Source organism: Pantherophis guttatus, chromosome 15, assembly GCF_059756535.1.
Source record: "Pantherophis guttatus breed Tessera chromosome 15, ASM5975653v1, whole genome shotgun sequence".
NCBI lineage: Eukaryota > Metazoa > Chordata > Lepidosauria > Squamata > Colubridae > Pantherophis > Pantherophis guttatus.
In genome coordinates, this window is record NC_142077.1 from 15,749,569 (window position 1) to 15,770,815 (window position 21,247).

General features: G+C 41.1%; 1 protein-coding gene across 1 annotated transcript; it reads right to left on the reverse strand.

Annotated features, from left to right (window-relative positions):
• Positions 1-2,022: 2,022 nt before the first annotated feature.
• On the reverse strand, positions 2,023-20,197 carry LOC148111984 (vomeronasal type-2 receptor 26-like). Its single transcript, XM_087879203.1, has 2 exons — positions 19,400-20,197; positions 2,023-4,250 (listed from the first exon to the last, which is right to left on the reverse strand). The coding sequence occupies exon 2, from the start codon at positions 4,240-4,242 to the stop codon at positions 3,340-3,342; it is 903 nt and encodes a 300-aa protein (XP_087735329.1). The 5' UTR covers positions 4,243-4,250; positions 19,400-20,197; the 3' UTR covers positions 2,023-3,339.
• Positions 20,198-21,247: the final 1,050 nt, after the last annotated feature.

Below are 21,247 nucleotides of genomic sequence, written 5' to 3' on the forward strand. Positions count from 1 at the left end.
AGCCTTTCCGCCTGGGGAGTTTCCAGGAAAAGTTCCCTCGTTGAGTCACGGAAGCCAAATGAAGCTCCATAAAATGGAATATGGGGGGAAATTGCTTTAGCCCAAAGGCGAAGAACGCGACGTTCAAAACCAGCCGTTGCCCACTGAGTGACCCCATTGCTGGAGAGACTCCAGAGCCCATCAGCCCCGCCGGCTCCTCTTCTTCCACGCTGCAACTCAACGCCAGTCTCTGCAGTGGAGACCGACCGTGGCTGGGCGTATCCGGAGGCTTCCTCGGGGGGTTTCGGTTGCGGATGGGGAAGCCCAGGGGGCTGGAGGGCGAGGGGGCTGCCTTGCTCCTGGGGGCTGGGGGCTTCCCTGGGGGGGGGCAGCTAGGAGGACCTGCCACCTGGAGCGGGGGAAGCCGGGAGGGGAGGGGCAGCCGCGTCCAGGGCTGGGTCTCCCCCCTCTAAGCAACCTGCCCAGGAGGGGAAATCCGCCTTCCTCTGCGACCCCTGGAGAGCCCGGGCAGGAGAGGGCGGGAGGGAGGCTCTTCGGGCACCGGCCGGCCCTCCAGTTGCGAGGGGCTGGCAGCAGGGACGGCGGCGGAGGCGGGGAAGGGGCTGTGGCAGGAGGGGGGGCAGGGCAGGCGCGGCTGGTGGGGGCTGCCTCGTCCGGGCGGGGGCCGAGAGGAAGGCGGGCGGCGGCTTCCCCTCCCCTCCCCTCCCCTCCCCCTGGGTCTTCTCCATTGCGGCGGGTGGGGGGGGGCTTTCTGCCCCGCTGGGTCCTGAGCGGGCTGATTGCGAGAGCGACTCGGGGCACCCGAGCATGTGCAGAGCGCCAGGTGCGGCCCCGAGTCCTTTCCCTGCCCCGGAGGAGCCTGGCCGGGAACTCCGCCGCCCCTCCGGAGAAGTTGGGCGGGGGGCTTGCCTAGCCTTGGCCCCGGCCCTCCAGCCCCTGCACAGCCCCCGGCGCTCAGGCTCCGCTGGAGGGGCTCCGTGGCCAACCGGGGCTCCGAGGAGGGGTCTCTCTGCCGAGCCCTGGAGGCGCTGGGCAGGGGCGGGGGCAGGCGGGGCAGCAGCGGGACCCTTGGCCTGGGGGGTGGGGGGGCTGCGTTGGCATTCTCTCTCTCTCCCTCCTTTCCTTTCGCTTCTCTCTTCCTGAGGGTCCTGTATTAACGGGGGGGGGGGCTTTTCCTTGCATTCTGTGCCAGCTCCCCCCTCCTGCTTTGCGATTGTCTTTTTGGTGGGGACAGAGAAATCCCTCTTCACACTTCTCATTCCCGTCTTTTCTTTCTTTTTTTCCCGAAAATAAGGGCGGGGTGGGTGGGGGGGAGAAAGCCTGCGAGCGGGGCTCAGTCCGGGATCGAACTCGAAGGCAGCCAGGTTAGAAGGGAGGTGGATTCCCAACCTCCGAGGGCAGAGGGTGCGAATCCTGCAGGAATGGCCAGCCAATGGCCGGCCGGGCGGGCGGGGTGGGAGCGGAATCTACTGGATCTCCGAATTGGCTTCTGTCGGAGGGTGGGTTGCGCGGAGAAGTCCAGGGACATCGCAGCGGCTCCTGGGCCTTGGAAACCCGGAGGGGGCTTCGCTGAAGGAAGGGGCTGCTTCTGCCTCCCCCCCCCTCCGCCTCTATAATTCCATGGGGGGGGAGAAGCAGAGAAAAAAGCCTGGCTAGGCGAGGCAAAAGAAGAAAACAGCAGCTGTCAGGTGGGGGGGGGTTATTGGGAGGGGGGCTGGAGGGAAGGAGGATCCTTCTGGATTAGGAGGGATCCCTGCAGATCCTCTCCGCCTGCCCCTGGTTTAGCTGAGGGCTTTCCTGTCTTCCCTTCAGATTGGGGGGTGTCTGTCTGTGACCCCCAATTCTCTCCCCCCTCTGCCTCTCCCCCCTCCTCATCCAGGCAGCAACTCTTCCGAGGGCAGAATCTTCGCCTTCAATGAATGGGGGGGGGGAGAAAGGAAGGAGGGAGGAGGGGGGTGTCCTGGCCAGATGCTTCCAACCCCAGAGGAGGAATCCGCGGTTCTGAATTGGGGGGAAGAAGCCTTTTTCTTGGACTTTGGACTTTTCAGCTATTCCACTCCACTCCTTTCCTTTCCTTTCCTTCCCCTTTCTTTTCTTTTCCCCTTTATTCCACTCTTCTCCTTCTCCTTTCTTTCCCTTTCCCATTTCTTTACTACCTTTATTTTCTACTTTATGCCATGATCATCTGAATAAAAAAATAATAATAAAAAGGAACATTTTGTTTTAGGAGCGCTTCTTGTTCCACAGCTGGAATATGCACATTCCTGGGGGAGGGGGGAAAGCTCATCACAAAACACATTTTTTGTGTAAAGTGTGATAGTTTGTTTTTGATCTCTCTGTGACAGACATTTTCTGTGAAGTCCAGCTGCTTTTGCAATGTGCAGCTTTTGTGTTATTTTTGTGTAAAGTGTGATAGTGGGTTTTCCTGATCACATGACCACCAAGCCACGGCCACCCAGTCACATGACCACCAAGCCACACCCACCAAGCCACGCCCACAGAACCGGTAGGGAAAATTTTTGAATTTCACCCCTGCCTTCCACCTCCTCCTGGGGAGAGTCTCAAGGTCCCCTTTTTCTGGGCATCTTCTCCAGCCCTTCACAGACAAGACAAGCTGGGAAGAGGAGCAGAGAAAATGCTTTAGGTAGAAATTGTGGAGTTGAAAATTAAAGGGCCTGAAAACTGCTATTTTCTTTCTCTGGTTGAGGAAAGAAAAAAATATACAAAGTGTAAAGTTGAAATTTCTTAACACATTTTATTTTTTTATTTACTTTTTTATTATTTTAGTGTAATTAAATTATTTAATGTACCAAAATAAAAACAATCCCAAACTGAAATCCCAGACAGCTGTTCTGCCAAATTCTTTCTGCAAAGGAGCTTTTATCAGGAAATCAAGAAAGAATTATATAAGATTTCCCTCCCCAGCTGAGAGACAGTCAAACATGGCATATTTCACATCATTCCGACATTCTCACGGAGAGGATCAGGCAACCAGGCTGGTGCTTGGTTCCCACAGCTTCCTCCTGGCCTCTTTTCCTGCTCTCTCTCTCTCACACACACACTTTTAGCTGCTGTCAGTAGGAAAAAGTGCCCACATTATTTTCTATAAGTGTCACATAAAGTAGCTGGCAAATTCCTCCGAATAACTTTCAGAGTTCTCTTTAGCAAGATTTATTGAAAGGGGAGGGAACAACAAGAATTCCAGTCATTCAAAAATTTCCATTGTGGAACATATAGATATGATTTTTTTTGACTTCTGCATACTATATAAGGACTTAATATCTCCCTTCAATTAAAAGAAACTTTAACAATTCTCCAATATCGCAATTGTGTTCTAACTCATGTTTTTACATTTGTTCTGCCCGTAAGATGGTCCTTTGTGTTGAGGTCTGGCCTCACAAGGATAATGTAGCACTTGGGGATGAAGATGCAGCCCAGCAGACCAGCACTGGAGGCCAGGATGGAGAAGACCTGCACAGCCACCATGTATTTCCCTTTGGTGCTCAGGTAGGTGGGCACAAAAGTCACCCAGACACTGCAGAAGACCAGCATGCTGAAGGTGATCAGCTTGGCTTCGTTGAAGGCCCCAGGCAGGTTCCTGGCCAGGAAAGCCACCGTGAAGCAGATGGCAGCCAGGAAGCCCATGTAGCTGAGGGTGACGTAGAACATGACAACGGCCCCTTCATTGCATTGCAGGATGATCTCTCCAGGCTGGGAGTGGAGGTCAGAGTCAGGGAAGGGGGCAGAAACTCCCAACCAGCTGGAGCAGATGATAATTTGAACTCCAGAACAAGAGAAGATGATGGAGTTGGCCAAGCTCTTCCCCAACCATCTCTTCACTCGGTTTCCTGGTTTTGTGGCCAGGAAAGCCAGCACCACCATGATGGTTTTGGCCAAGAGAGAAGAAACAGCAACTGAGAAGATGATGCTAAAAACCATTTGTCGGAGAAGGCAGGTGGCTTTCCTTGGTTGACCAATGAAGAGAAGAGGAGACAAGAAGCAAAGCAGGAGGGAGACCAGGAGGATGTAGGAGAGGTCCCGGTTGTTGGCTTTGACAAGGGGAGTTTCTCTGTATTTAATGAAGATGATTAAAACAAGGCCTGTGGTTAGGAAGAAGGGTAGGGCAAAAGAGACCAGGATGATGCCCAGATGTTCTTCATAAGACAGGAAGGTTATGACTTTGGGGATACATTGGACTCTGTTCTTATTTGGATGTTTATCATCTGGACACTTGGTGCACATTTGTGTATCTGAAAAAGCCAAAAAATAATATTTATTTAATATTCTATCCTTTTATCTTTCAACAAAGATCTTAAACTAATAGCATGATCAATTTCCAAGATGTGTTCCTTAACAATTTCACCAAAAGAATATGTATTTGCAAACAAATGTAGAGCGAAGTCTATGAAACTGGAGGAAGTCCTAGGATGTTAATTATCTCCTGGTTAATGTGCAGAATCTTCATAGGAACCTACATTATTAGAGGTTAATAATGAATCAGCTAATCTTTCTAAGCAAACATCCTGAGACCTGACCCATGGCACTTTTTAATATATTGACTCAGAGGGTTCCTATCCTGGGATATCTAATTGGCTGTCAGAATATTCCTGTAATGAGGTTCCCCCATAACGGTCCACACTACCTCCCTGTGGACCAGCAACTCGGAGATCCTCAAGGGGAGGCGCATGTAGAAGGTATCATAGTAATCCTTCCAGGTGATGGACCTAAGACAGTTCCTCAAGTTTCAGAGAACTCAGATGGTCGCAGAGAGGTAAATGTGGCAGGAAACATCCACACTAAAGAGAAATTTTCACTTTAAACATGAAATTGGAATAGATATGTTTGGGCCAGCCACTGTCTCTCAGCTCCCATCTCTTCCCAGCCCCTCCTTCCAAGTCTTTTTCATTTACTTCCTTTTAGGTAAGAAATTGTGCAGGTTAAAAATAAAAAATGAGGTGAGCTTCAATCTGTCTTTTAACTTGCACTTTCATGAAAAGGTTCTGGATGGATCCAGTTCCACAAGGCCTCCCATTTTCCTCAGTGTGACCCACCTTCCTGAGTGGAGAAGGTCCCCTCCGGACAAGGAACGCAGTCATAGCAGCAAACTGGCTCTCCTTCTCGAGCCCTCTTGACAAATCCAGGATGACAACTTTCCACACATTTGGACTGAGGCAGGGACTGAGCAGAAGAAAAGGAATGCCAAAGAAAATACCTTAGGACTCTCTGTCCATGGAAAATGGAGGCAGAAATGGATGAAGACAAGTAACCTCTGACCTTCACTGAGGTAACCATGAAACCTTTGATTACTTCTAAACAGATGCAGGAGATAAAACAACTGGCAGATTCTTCATGTAGTTCCTCCCTTTTGCTTTGGAATTTAACATTGCAATAAACTACTTTTCTACTTAATAAAGTCTTGAGGGGTGGAATTGAAAAAAAGATTTAAGTATAATGATATATTCATCTTAAAACTGAGAACAAAGTTTACTGTAAAAATTTGAGGACGCTTTTATTCCATTAGATTTTTTTTAATGTAGAGTAAAACTGTGATGGAGAAAGAAACCTCTGACCAGTAAGATCTTGAAAGGTTTCCATAAAACATGGCAAAGCCACTCCACTTAGGTCCCGTCTCTTGAAGAGCTTCCATGAGATGACACCACCTGGCATGGGAGGCCAACCACCCTGGAGACTCTAGGCTTTGCCCACTGGAAATGGGACCTCAGACTTTGGAAAACAGAGAAAAGGCAACAAAATTTCTCCCACCTTATTGAGCAACTTTAGCTGTGAAAGAACATCTTGGATGATAGAAAGTCTCTGTCTTTCAAAATATGCCAGAATCTCTATTCTGACATCCTCCTTGGGGAGAACCAAGAAGGTTTTGATGCCCAGATCGGCCGTTATCTCTCCATTTTGGTCCAAGTACAGTTTTCTTTGAGAAATATTGAAAAACTCGTTCTTCTCCAGAAAGGGATGAAACTAGAATGGGAACATCCAAGAATTTGAAAAGTTGAAAACTTTGTTTCTTATCCCACATTGAATCTTTCTTCCACAATTGTCTAATCTCCAAATATGCTTAATTAGGATACAAATACTGCCATCATCTTCATAAGTGAACAAGATAGTTTGAGAAAAATTTGTCAATCATTTGCTGACAAAATATAGAAAAAGTATATAATTGATACAATTGGTCAAATATAGGGAACATTCTAGAGCAGATGACAAATAAAATGAACAGAGGGGGGAAAAGATGATTCATAAACTCTTTGAAAACAAGAGGTTGATTCCCAGAAAACATGGGTTGATCAAGAAGAAAGTTGTCAGGTCGCTAGCACAGCTCCTTTATGGGACGTTGCTCGGACCGTCAGCTTCATGTTTTACATCATTAGAAGTAGTTCAATCCAAATTCTCCAGATCAATTCTCCAGATGCCACGTTGTGTCTCAAATGCACTTCTGCGCCTGGAGACAGGATTGACAGAAGCCGAAGGAAGAATCCGTATAGCTGTTGTGGCCCACCAGTGGCCAGTGGAGCTGGCAGCAGATTCGGACAGTGAGGAGGTTGGGGAGGGACATGGGCCAGTCCTGGAGTCTGGGGGAGGCTCTGATGAGGGCTCTGTGGTAGTGCGCACACATTTGCGAACCGGTAGGGAAGGTAAGTGAATTTCACCCCTGGATTCTCCCCTCTTCTCTGATCCTTCCCTAGGCAGCCTCTCTTCCCCTCATCCCAAAAGTCATTCTCACCCATCATTGCACTTCCTAAATAGATTATGGGAACTCTGGATTTCAGTAACGGACTCATAAACAATTGTGTGATGTGATTAGAAAACTGAGGGGTGGATGGTATGATAACTAAGTGGATAAAAACTGTCTTCAAAATGATACTCAAATAATTTTTCATCTTTTTAAATTTTTCCTACGACACCTGAAGGTTATTTATTTATTTATTTATTTAATTATTTAATTAATTTTTATACCACCCCCTCTCCCGAAGGACTCGGGGCGGTGAACAGCCAGAATTAAAAACACACAATACAAATATTAAAATACATTAAAATGAAATTAAATTATCTTTGGCTTTTCCAATTTAAAACCCCTTGCCCATAAATTCCCCAATTAAAAGATTTTTAACCCAGCCCGGTTTGCTGAAATAAAAAAGTCGCCAGGGCCTGGCGGAAGGTAAGGAGGTCCGGGATTAGTCGTATCCCTGGGGGTAGCTCATTCCAGAGGGCGGGTGCCCCCACAGAGAAGGCTCTTCCCCGGGGGGGTCGCCAGCCGACATTGCCTGACAGACGGCACCCTGAGGAGGCCCTCTCTGTGGGAGCGTGTTGGCCGGTGGGAGGTTATCGGAGGCAGAAGATGGTCTCGTAAGTAACCGGGTCCTAAGCCATGGAGCGCTTTGAAGATGAGAACCAACACCTTGAAGTGCACTCGGAAGACCACTGGAAGCCAATGCAGCTTGTGCAGGAGAGGTGTCACGTGGGAGCGCCATGTCACCCCCATAAGTACCCGCGCGGCCGCATTCTGCACCAGTTGGAGCCTCCGAGTGCTCCTCAAGGGAGCCCCATGTAGAGAGCGTTGCAGTAGTTGAGGCGGGAAGTGACGAGGGCATGAGTGACCGTGCATAGGGAGTCCCGATCCAGAAAGGGGTGCAACTGGCGTATCAGGCGAACCTGATAGAAAGCCCCCCTGGCTATGGCCGTTTATGTTTGATTACATGGGCCAAATCAAAGTGCAGAGTTCCAAACACAAATTATTACTAAAATCCGATAAAAACAATTTAAAATGAGATTGGAATAGAATACTATAATATTCTAAATAAATAAAATAGGATAAAATTATATTTCAATATCACCCCTTCAGTCTACCCCAATCAGTCCCACAAATACCGATCTCAACCGAGCCATTTTGCTCAAGTACTGAGCTGCATTAAACGTTGTTTTCAAATTCTGGCTGCAGATAAGGTGAGTCGTTTTGATATGGGATTCCCAATGGGTCCTTCGTTTGATATATGGACCAAGATACCTACTCCTCCCCCTCTAATGCAGGCAGCAATCAAATAGGATGTGAGCCAGGACTTCTGCCTCTGCCACTCTGCAAATGCAGAGACCTCCATTATAAGGTCTAGAGTGGAATCTCCCATATCTGATCATTGTGTCCAGCTGTTTGAATCTCGCTCACGTAAATCTCTCCCTAAGATGTTTTGGCAGTTGTAACTTTAAATAGTTGTCTAGTTGAAAAGTAGGTTTGTATTTGCTCAGCCATTTCAACTTACCCACCTTACTAAGAATAGCCATGTCATTTTGTGCTTCTATATCCTTAATTCTTTGGGCAGCTGTTTTTTTGAATTGTTCTCCTGTTACGCAAGAGACAGGAAGGCCACAGCTACTTGCAAAATTAATCAGTTTAGTGATCCAAGAGGTTTGTGATTGTGAGTTTATCTGCTCTAGTAAGCATAACTTGGGGAGTCTATCAGTCTCCATTTCATTGACTTTGTGCCAGTGGTTATATGCTTTGATCTTGGATAGTGGATGAATTGTATACATTCCCAATTCAGCTCTAACTGCTGCAGCAGATGTCCTTAGATCTACACCCACAATACAGCTCAGGTGCTGGGACTGTGTTTGTTCTAGTACTGTGGTTGAGTAGAAATCCCAAACTTCTGCTCCATACAAGAGCATCGGGGTAACCTTTATATACTTCAATTAATGGGCCAGGGATTGAAGGTTAGGGATAAATTTTTGCTATTGGACATCAATTTTTCTATGTTATCGTTAATACAGTCAAGTTGATAAATCCCCTTCCTGCAAGATTTGATCTAAAATGGGGCTTCCGGTGGCACCGTAGACGTTGAAAGACGCTCCTCTGTGAGCGCCAGCCCCGCGATCGTGTAAAGCTGCTAGAACAGCGAAAATCAGCTGTCTAGCGGCTTGGAAACTTTCTCCCCGGGAAAAGGGGAGGAAGAGAGCAGATGGGTGCAGGTAGAGCTCCCCACGAGCCCCAGGAACGATTCTGGGACTTGAAGGGTGAGGGCTCCCTGGAAACCCGACAGCACTCCAGATCCGGGACGTTTCTGCTTTAAGCAGAACAAGAAGTCACGACCACCCCTGCAAACAACGTTTTAAACAAAATACTGGATTTTGAAGTAGGCAGAGCAAAGCCAGGAGAGACTAGATCTGCAAGTATTAAACTCTAATTCCGAATGTGTATTATTTCCTTCTGTGGCTATTAAGGGAAGAAAGTGAAAGCAAGATGGCGTTTGAGTTTTAATGGGGCATGGAAAGTAAAAGTTAAAAAAGTATCACTCAGTGCTGATAGCCCCTGTTTAAAATTATAAGACTTTGATTTGATTTGAAAGAAAGAAGAAGATTGGAAATTTTTGAATTTGCTGTTTTGGCTGCTGAATAAATTTAAATTGAAAATCTAAAAATGGCTTCAAAACAAATAAAGACTGTTGTTCCTAAAAGTGCTGGGAGTTCACCAGCTCATACAGCTAAATTGCAGTCTCTACCAGCCCCAACGGAATCACAATTAACACTTGAAATGTTGCAGGAAGCCCTTAAAATACAAGCCTCTGTTATAGAGGGGAAAATTACTTCTGTGTTTGAAGATAAAATTTGAGATGTGGCTGAAGAGATTCAAATTCGAAATCAAGAAATTAGAGAAGATATTGTTATGGCAGTTCAAGGTCTGGCAGGCCATATTGAATTGCTAGACAAAAAAGTGGAAGAAATTAAGCAGTCCAATGTGAATTTCGAAAATAAAATGGGTGAGGTCCAGATTAAGATGGAAAAAACAGAGGCAGAATTAACAATGATACAATATAGAGACATGGAGTTTACATTGAGAATAAGAGGTTTGAAAGAAAATAAGCAAGAAGATTTGAGAGAGATCTTTGCAGAAGCATTCGCACAGATAATGGGAGAACAAAAAGCAAATTTTGAATGGCAAATTGATAAAATCTACCATGTTAATTCATGGATTGCCAGACAGAAACATTTACCAAGAGATATTGTAGTCTATTTTATTACAAGGAAGATACAGAATGAAATCTTACAAGCCACCTTTAAGCATAAGCTTCAAGTGGAAGGGCAGGAGGTTTTAATACTGAAAGAAATTCCTCCTAAAATGTTGAGAGCCAGAAAGACTATGCATTTCTGGTGGAAAAACTCAGAAATCGTCAGATACAGTACAGATGGGAGATTCCAGCTGGACTAGTGGTGAATTATTCAGGAGAAAGATATCGTCTTAATTCAGTTTGGAAAGCAAGAGATTTTTATGTCAATGTACTAAAGGCTGGATGCCCACAATCTCCAGAAGCTAGAAGGAGGAAGGAAGCAGAGGTGGCAAGAAAAGGGGAGAAAGAAGGAATGCTGGCACAGGCTCAAGGGGGGGCTTTGATTATTCAAGATGATTTAATACAACTTACGAGCACTGCTCAAGTTTTCGATGTATTTGAAAAAATAGAAGAACCTAAGGATCAAAGACAGACCCGAGCGGTTGCCAAGCGTAAAGAGGAATTAAAGGCACAGCAACTTCAGATGACAACTCAAGAAACTACAAAAACAGAAGCAGTGGGAGGAGCAAGGCCAAAGAGAATTCATGAAGATTTTCAGCTAATGCTCCAGAAGCTTCAGAGAGCCAAGGATGGCAACTAGATTTCTGACTTGGAATGTTAATGGTCTAAATTCACCACAAAAGAGGAGGAAAATTATCTGAAACAGTTTAAAAATGAAGTAATTTGTTTACAAGAGACACATATTAGAATGAAAGATCAAAAATATCTGATAAATGCAAGATTAGGAACACATTTTGTTGCATCTGCTCCAGAGAAGAAAAATGGTATAGTTATATATTTTAAAAAAGATTTAATGGCTAAATTGATTGAAGTAGATGATCAAGGAAGATTTATAGCAATTGAACTTTTAATAAAGGGGGAAAAACACTTTTAATCGGAGTATATGCACCGAATCAACAACAAGAAAAAATTTACAAGCTTTTACATTCCAAGTTACTACATTGGGATTATAAATCATGTATTTTACTGGGTGACTGGAATGGAGTTCTGGATATCAAAAAAGATAAAAAAAGGGCTCTTGCAAAACATCTCAATGTGCTCTAGACTGCCAAAATCTTTTTTTGAAATGATGGATGATATGGAGTTGAGAGATATTTGGTGAGAGAGGAATGTTGAAGAAAAAGATTTTACCTTTTTTGCTGATAGACATCAATCCTTTTTCAGGATTGATTTTATACTAATTACTAATGATCTCTTTCCTAGGATGAAGAAGACAAAGATATGCCCAAGAGTTTTAACAGATCATAGACCGGTTTGGATGGAACTGGAGTATGGGAAGGGACCTAAGAGGTCTTGGAGGTTAAATGAAAATCTGTGTAGATATGAGGAAAATGTAAAAGAATGTAAGAACTACAATTAAGCAGTTGAAAGTGGGTAAAGCTCCTGGGACAGATGGTTTTTTTATTATTATTATTTGATTTATATGCCGCCCTTCTCCAGAGACTCAGGGCGGCTTACAATGTGTTAAGCAATAGGTTTGACAGCTGCTTATTATAAAAACCTGCAGTTAGAAATGGTGGGACCACTTAAGGAATTATTTACGAAAATACAATCTGGAGGAGAGGTACCCCCATCCTGGAGGACAGCTTTTATTACTTTGATTCCAAAGGAGGACCAAGACCATACTCAGCCAAAAAATTATAGGCCTATATCACTTTTAAATACAGATTATAAGATTTTTGCTAAAATATTAGCAAATGGGTTAATGTTAGTTATGCAACAAATGATTCATAATGATCAAACTGGTTTTGTAAATGGGAGACAAATGAAAAGTAATGTAAGGCAAGTTGTTAACTTATTGGAGTATTTGGGGAAGAACAACCAAATCCCTGCGGTGCTTATATTTCTTGATGCGGAGAAAGCATTTGATCGATTGAATTGGCAATTTTAATTGAAAATAATAGAAAAGATGCAGTTTGGAGAATATTTTACACAATCTATTTAGGCAATATATCAGAAACAAACAGCGCAAATAATAGTCAATGGTAGTTTAACAGATAACTTTAATATAGAAAAAGGAACAAGACAAGGATGTCCCTTGTCTCCACTACTGTTTATTTTGACCTTGGAATTCTTGTTGAATAAAATACGTGGGTCAGATAAAATAAAGGGAATTAAAATCAGGCATTTTGATTACAGATTACGAGCATTTGCAGACGACTTGGTTGTTACTTTAACCCAACCAGTATAATTGGTTAGAGGTTTAATGGATATAATTAATATGGACAAGTATCTGGATTCAAAATAAATGCAGGGAAAACAAAGATAATAGCTAAAAACATGTTTACAAATCAAAAAGAAGAACTAGAAAGAGTAACAGGATTTGAAATAGTAAAAAAGGTCAAGTATTTAGGGGTTTATATTACGATATCAAATGTGAAATTATATAAGTATAATTATGAACCGTTGTGGCAAAAAATTCAGAGAGAGATTGAAAACTGGAAAAAATTACAACTGTCTTTGTTGGGAAGAATAGCAGTAGTAAAAATGAATGTTTTGCCAAAGTTTTTATTTCTTTTTCAAATGATACCAATACTTAAAAAAGATGCAAATTTGAAGATATGGCAGAAGGGGATTAGTAATTTTGTATGGGCAGGAAAGAGACCAAGAATAAAACAAAAAATAATGCAAGATATACGTGAAAGAGGAGGTCTCAAAATGCCCAATTTAAGATTATACTATGAGGCAGCTGTCCTAACAGCAATTAGTGACTGGATTAATTCAACAGAAGAAAGAGTATTGAATATTGAGGGATATGACTTGGTATTTGGTTGGCATGCTTATCTATTATATGACAAGAAAGTGGACAAGGCTTTTAAAAGTCACATACTAAGGAATGCTTTATTGCGTGTCTGGAAAAAGTATCAATACAAATTAAACGATAAGTTACCAATGTGGGCAATACCCAGACACACGATAGAGAATATAAGTGTAGAACAAAAACAAGATGTGATTACTTATAAAGAGCTTCTCAATATGGAAAGAGGTATATTAAAGTTAAAATCTTTGAATGAATTAAAAGAAGAAAGGATAGTTCAAACATGGTTTCAGTATGGACAGCTGCAAGCTAGATGGAGAGAAGATCAGAAAATTGGTATCTTGCAGCATGAGGAGAATTTGGTAAAACAAATTAGAGACCAAAGTCAAATGCACATAAGAAGGTTGTATAATGCATTGGTAGAAATAGATTCGGAAACGGAGCTGGTTAAAGACTGCATGATAAAATGGGCACAAAATATTGAGGAACCAATAATGATGGAAATGTGGAAAAATATGGGTTAGAAATGTTAAATTTACCCAAGCTCAAAATTTAAGAGAGAATTTTTTTTTAAATTGAGTTTTAAACAGAGATATAAAGACAATACAAAAAATACAGACATTACAAAGACAAACGAGTTCCCACCACCAACCTACCCACACCAAACTTTACATATATGTTTTGATCATCATCAGAATATATATTGCTTTATAAGTTAATATATAAGTAATACATTGTCAATTTGGATGTTTTAGATTAGAAATAATCTTGCATCTCCTCTTTATTTATTTATTTCCGGTTTTGTTTTTTCTACCCTATTTTCTTTCATCTATATTTGTACTGATTTTCTTTTCTAGCCATTGATACCACTGGTGCCATACAAGATAGAATTCACTTTCTTCTTTATCTTGGAGTTCTAGTGTCAGTCTATCCATTTCGGCACATTCTGTTATCTTCGAGATTAGTTTGTCTTTGGTTGGGAGTTGATCTGATTTCCAATTTTGTGCAAACAGTAACCGTGCTGCTGTCAAGATGTGTATGATGAGGTATTTTGTCTCTTTGTTGTGTTGTGTTGTTATCATTCCAAATAAAAAAAATTCTGGAGTGTTTTCTACTTGTTGGTTTATTATTTCTTCAATAATTTCCTTTGTGTCCTTCCAATATTGTTGGGCCTTTGTACATTTCCACCAGGCATGGTAGTATGTCCCCTTTTTTGTTTTGCACTTCCAACAGCGTGGGGAGGTGTTTGGATATATTTTGGCTAGTCTGGCTGGTTTGTTTATGTTTGTTAAATGTAGTTGCTCTGGGAAGTCTGGGGGGGAGGGGGGAAGAGAATTAGAGGGTTGGGGGGAGGGGGGAGGAGGGGGGGGAAATTTGTTGTAAAATTTGTTAAAACTTTTTAATAAAAAAAAAGATTTGATCTAAGATGTAGATCCCAGAGTAAACTAATATGATATCATTTAATTTAAAGACTATAAAGTTTTTCTACTTAGAAACCTTATTTGAAACTTCATTTAAAAAAATTGATAAAATAACAATGGTTTTAAATCAACTTAAAGACGATAATCAGAAGCAAGCAACAATTGTTGAATTGGATGGATTGGATGGTCGGATGGACTGGAAGTGAATTTGCTTCAGGCATCCCTGAAGGAGGAGTCTGGTTTGAAGGCAGGCTGCTTGGAGATGGCTGGAGAGGCCATGGACCCTGAAGACTCAAAGTGGACAGAACGGATGACTGAAGAAATGGATTCTTTCAAGAAAATTGAGGGAGATTGGGGAATGGACTTGTCATATTTAACTGGAAAACAAGTCTTAAGAGTTGTTTCAATTTACAGGAGGTCCTGTGATTTTGGGAAATGGAAAGCAGTTGTTGGGAAAGATCCTAATTAAAGTTTTAAGGAAATGAATTATTATTAATTATTATTAAGAATCAAACAAAGATATTGAATCATGAACAGATTCAGGATGGATCAGAGATAATGATTGTGGTGGTCTGTGGTACACAATAAGCCGCTGCAAATTGTCTGAGAGTTAAATATAATAGCAGATAACAGACAGTTTTGAAGTTTTGAAATTTAATTTTTTTTTGATTGCCTGTTAACTACATTTTTTATATACAGCAGACAGATGACAAGTCAAGTAGTTGCAAATATATTGGTAGAAGTTTATAATTGTGGGCCTATTTTGCAAGGGGGAGAAATGTACATCTGTCAGTATTCAACTGGGAAACAATATATGCGTATGTGGTTTTATCTGTTTTTAATGCACAATTTTTTAAAAAAATGTTTCATTTAATTTTGTTTTGACTTTGTAATAATTTCATTTTTTGAAGTTTGTATTTTACCTTTTTGAATAAAATAAAATTTAATGAGAGGAATATCAATTTTCCAGAAACAATATTTATCATCAGCAAATGTTTATGAAAATGATCTCAAAATCATAGTTACCATATTTTTCGGAATATAAAATGCACCGGAGTATAAGACGCACCTACCTTTATTGGTGAGGAAAAGAAGAAAAAGAAATCTCATTCTGCCTCTGAGCAATTTTGCCTCATTGCAGCAAACAGCAAACAGCCTGCTTTACTTTCATTTTCAGCATAGCTTGATTAGCACACGGGGAAAAAAATCTGCTCCAGCAATTTACCTCTTTCCAGCAAGCAGCAAGCCCTGCGCAAAACAGCTGAGAACAAATGAGCTTAGAGTCGGGAGGCCGATCCAATTAACTTGTGCTAAGTAGGCTGTGCTGAAGTTGAAAGGAGCTGTTTTTTCTTCCAATTTTTCTTCCAACGCAACAATTGTGAAAACAGGAAAAAAGACTCCGTCCAATCCCACTATAGCGATGACCTCTCCAGCTACCCAGAAATCAATGGAAGGATTGGCAAAAACGGAAAAACTTATAGCAACACCAACAATACAAACTATGCAATCATCATTGACTTTAATCCAAGAAACTATGATGGCCATGCAGGAGAAAATGTCAAACAATCATGCCGAATTAAAAACAGATATCCATGCATTGGACCAGAAGATGAACGAGATCCAAGTCTCAATATTTAACAACGAGCAAAGAATTCAGAAAGTGGAAACAAGAGTAGAACAACCCGAGAAGAAACTAGACACCATAGACCAAACTCTGACAATGCAAAATAGAGAGCTAGAGGATTCAATAATCCAATTGGAGATGGAGCAGGTGGCCTTCTACTTGCGTTTCCAAAACATCACCGAAGACAAAGAAGAGGATCTGGGAGAGAAGATGGCAGAGCTGATTGCAGAAGTACTTCAGCAAGATAAACAAGAGATAATTAGAGAAGTGGACGACGTATATAGAGTTCAGACAAATTATGTAAGGAGGAACAGGGTCCCTAGGGAAGTGCATGTTCGGTTTGCAAGAAAAAAGGTGAAAGACATTTTATATAACATGGCGAGGGAAGAACCGATAACATATAGAGGGAAAGAAGTGATAATCCTAAAACAGGTACCAAGAAGAGTAAAGGAGGTGAGGAAAGACTATAAATTCCTAGCTGTACAATTGAATAAAAGAAATATATTATTCAGGTGGCTCCTGCCAGAAGGGATGTTAATCACTTGGCAAGGGAGGAAAATAAAAATTGACAGTTTGAGCACAGCACAAGACTTCCTCGATCAGCTGAGAGGCGCAGAGGAAGAACAGAGCAGTAAAGAAGAAGTAGAGACAATAGCAGTAGAAGAGGAAGCCTCACACCACCAAAATATTAAAGAAGGAATCGCGGAGGAGAAGAGGACAGAAGAAGAAGAAGAAGCCAAAGGGAAAAGAGCAAGACCAGTAAGAGTCTAAAAACTAGACGAGGAAAACAGGAATGAACGATCTGAAACTAATATCACTAAATATTAACGGATTAAACGACTACAAAAAGAGGAAATTAACATTAACAAAATTAGTCAAACAAAACATAGATATAATCTGTCTTCAGGAGGTCCACATAAAAAAGGAAGAGGGTAAATGTTTAGAATACAAAAAAATTGGTCAAACTTTTACTTCCCTAGCAGAAAAGAAGAAGAGGGGAGTGGTAATTTATGTAAAGAATGGAATCGAAGCAGAATTAAAGTTCAATGATACAAAGGGAAGAACTCTTATGATTGAGATTAGGAGAGGGAATTCCAAAATATTATTAGTGGGCATATATGTACCAAATAAAAAGCAGGGAGAATATTTCAAGAAACTCCATGAGCAATTAGGAAAAATGGAATATAATGAAATGTGCATAATAGGCGACTTTAATGGTATTGTAGATTTGGATAAAGATTATAAAAGTAATGAAATAAAGAAAAATAAAATTTACCGAGAGCTTTTTTTGATTTAGCAGATGAACTAAATTTGATCGATATATGGTGAACCTTACATCCAAAGGACAGACAATATACTTTTTATTCAAACCCACAAAAGTCGTGGTCTAGAATAGACATGGCTTGGGTCAGCAGGAAGCTGGGATTAGAAATAGGAATGGCAGAAATCAACCCGAACACCTGGGCAGACCATAACCCCTTAGAAATAAGGTGGAAGAGTTTCAAGAAACATGGAGTTTCTTGAAATATTCTCCCTGCTTTTTATTTGGTACATATAAAGAGAAAGAAACAACAGAGATGGAGGCTCATTACTGCAAGGTGTTCGTCCCTAAAAGATGACAATTATACCCCTCTAATTAGGAAAATGAAACAAGACCTGGACAGATGGAAGAAAATAAAATTGTCACTCCTGGGCAAAATAGCTACGATTAAGATGAACATCCTCCCCAAAGTGCTATTCTTGTATCAAAATATTCCGGTGAATTTAGATAGAAAATTTTTCTCAGAACTGAATAAAATTATTAGGGAATTTGTATGGGAGGGGAAAAAGTCGAGGTTTTCTCTTAAAATTTTAAGGGGCAAAAGAGATATAGGAGGATTTGGACTTCCCAATTGGGAAACATACTACAGGGCAGCTAAGCTAGTTTGGCTAAGGGATTGGGCCACCCTGGAAAATAAGAGGATTTTAACCCTAGAAGGTCACAATCTACAAAAAGGGTGGCACACATACCTGTGGGACACAGATAAGAATAAGAAAACATATTTCCATAGACATAAAATTAGAGATTCATTGATACAAACATGGACTGGAATCAGGCAAAGATATTATAAAAAAGTCCCAGGATGGCTCTCTACGATGGAGGCTCTGATTCACCCCAATAGATGGGGAATGGAGAAAATCTGTAGGTATAAAGACATCTTAGACGAAGGAGGAAACCTTAAACCAAATGAGGCCTTGAGAGAGCAAGGAATAAATTTGGACTGGTGGACCTATCTCCAAATAAAATCCAGGTATCAGAAAGATAAAGAACAGTGTGGAGTTGAACTAAGATATAACGGGTTGGATAAAGTTCTGATGGGAACAGATAAAAACATCCTGGCTAAATTATATAATTATTTATTAGATGAAGATAGGGCTGAGGATACAATAAAAAATCAAATGAGTGCATGGGAGAAAAATATTGGACATAATATAAATTTTAATGAAAGGGAAGGGAAGGGGCATGGAATAAGAACCTCAAATTGACTAGAGCTGCGACATATAAAGAAAATAAGATGCTCCACAGGTGGTATTTAGCCCCGGCTAGGTTAGCAAAGATGTATCCCAATATGCATCCCAATTGTTGGAAATGTGGCTATGGTCAAGGCACCTTCTTTCACATGTGGTGGACATGCCCTGAAGCAAAAGGATACTGGAGTAAGATCAGGGGATGGCTACAAGAAATAATCAGGGAAGATATTAAATTGACCCCGGAAATATTTCTCCTGGGAATAGTAAAGAAGCCATATGGAAAAGATAAGATCCACTTAATAATACACATAATTACAGCTGACAGACTGGCTTACGCACAATATTGGAAAAAGAAAACCCAACCACCAGAAGAGCTTATAATTAGGAAAATACTGGAGTGCGCAGAGGTGACCAAAGTAACCCATGAAATAAACGATGATGAGAATTCAGAATATTATACTGTGTGGGGAAGGTGGTATGAATGGATGAATGATAAAATGAAAGGAAGAAAAAAAGGTGACTTAAATAAAAGTAAAAAGTAATTAAAATGACACCAGAAATGTATTTTTGTACATAGTTATAACCACTGCACATCCGATGTTAATGTAAATGTTAATGTATATATGTTTATAAACTTAATAAAATTTCTAAAAAAAAAAAGAAAAAAGAAACACCCAGATCCACCCCAGGCTCCCTTTCACTGGAGGAGAAGAGGGGGGTTTAGCTGCCTGTTGAGCTGCACACAGACCCACCTGCAGTGGGGACGGAACAAAGGGGAAATTCCACCATGCTCATCACAAAGCCACAAATACAGGAATTCATTTAAGAAAGAATACAGCATTTTCAAATGAGCAGTGTGTAATATTAAAATGCCATGGTATCTACTCTTTGGAACCATCATTCCCGGAGTAATTGAATTGGCCAGATCTGTTGAGATGGTTCCCCTCCTTCTCCTCTGGATTCCTCCTCCAAAGGATCTAAGATTGCTGGATCCATATCAGGACCCCCATACCTGCCACGGTTGCAGACTTGGAGACCCCAACCTCTTTTCTCCCTCCTTCCTTCTCCTCCTCCTCGATCTAGAGGAATAAGCGGCATTCAAGGCTTGGGCCAGAGTCTTCATCACACTGTAATTATTGTCGTTATTTGGGATCCATCTTCTGTTCCTTTTCTCCTGGGTTTCCAGTGGGGCTTTCTGGGTGCATCTTCTGCGGCCTTTGACAGAAAAGACGTTCTTTGAAAGAGAACAGAAAAAATAATAATTTTGAAACTTTTCTTCCACAAAGAAATTGGGTTCAAAGGCATCATCCGTTGGCCTTTCTTTTAACGGATAACCAAAGTTCGAAATACTATGGATGTATTTGAGAAGTCTGTGCTTATTCTTTGGAAAATATAGAAAATTTGTGAGGATCCAGACTTTCCCTTCAATGGGTCCTGGCAGACACATAAATATTAAATGGAAAGGAAGAATTCTGCCCCAAATGGACTCATATTCCATTAAGTGAACAAAGACGTTGACTTGTCTCCACTTAGAGAGGGAATCCCTGAGGGATGCTGTATATCCAGTTGTTGAGAACAGTTGTGATATAACCACACAAATTCCTCTCCTGACAAGCATAGGAGAAAAAATCCTCATGAAATTCTCTCCGTTTTCTGTGTCTGAAGCAAAGAGGCCAATCAGGGTCCATCTGAAGTGGAGGAGCAGGTGGACAAGTGCTGGGTACACGATCCCTTCTTTAGGATTCATCCGGTGGAAAAAGGGGAATTTCCCTTTATTACTCATAGCCTCTGAAGCAGTTTTAAGACTGATCTGAAAAAGCAATGAAGAATTCTGTTACATTTGGGATCAGATCAAGTCCAAAATATTAGATTTTAATAAATCCAACCTGGTTCTCCTGAATGTATTAGAATAGTTTGTTAAACAGACATTGTTTAAAATATTAAAGACAGAATATTAGCAAGATTGTATCATAATAATGGAATGTTGCAATATTTTCAGGATCAGACTCAATAAAGATAATAGGAGTTAGAGCTTTAAATATATTTCTTTTTAATTATGATAGGCATTCTATATTCACTGAATATTCAAGGTAGAAGCGACGAGAATGGTGAGGGTGGCTCCTTATATATACAAGGGGTGGAGCTAGGAATGGGAGTGGTAAGTTATGAATACATTAAAGTCCAAAGAATAAGTTAACCTCTGATGTTCCATATATACATTATTTACACATTGGAGAATAAGGCATTTACATCTGACAAATCCCCCTCTAAATGCCGGTTCGTTACACAACACCAATTACATTCTGATTCAGGACAATATAATACATATAATTTAGAAGTTAAATATTTGTGTTGTTTAGAAGGTAAGGGTTTTGTTAATATGTCAGCTAATTGTTCAGAAGTATCGCAATGTATTGCTTTAATGAATCCGTCTTGAGACAGTTGTCTCACATGCTTAAACTTTATATCAATATGCCTGGACCTTTGTCCAATTGCATCGGATCTGGATATTTCAATGGCCGCTTTATTGTCTTCATGCATAATAAATGGTAAGGTGGGTTTCTTCCAAACATCAGTGATCAGATCATTGAACCATACAAGGTTATTTGCAGCCTTGGACAAACAAACATATTCCGCTTCTGTAGTAGAAGTGGCTACTAGTTCTTGTTTACCAGTATACCAGTAAACTGGACAATCATTCAATAGAAAAACATAACCAGAAGTACTCTTTCTGCATGATGTATCACCAGCCCAATCTGCATCAGCATAACAAGTAATTTTTGGTTCTCTGTCATTATTGGGTTCCAACATTAAACAAAAATCTAATGTACCCTTCAGATATCTTAGAATTCTTTTGACA

Coding starts and splice junctions, on each gene's coding strand:
- LOC148111984 (XM_087879203.1), bottom strand. CDS start 4,242: ATGTGCACCAAGTGTCCAGATGATAAACATCCAAATAAGAACAGAGTC.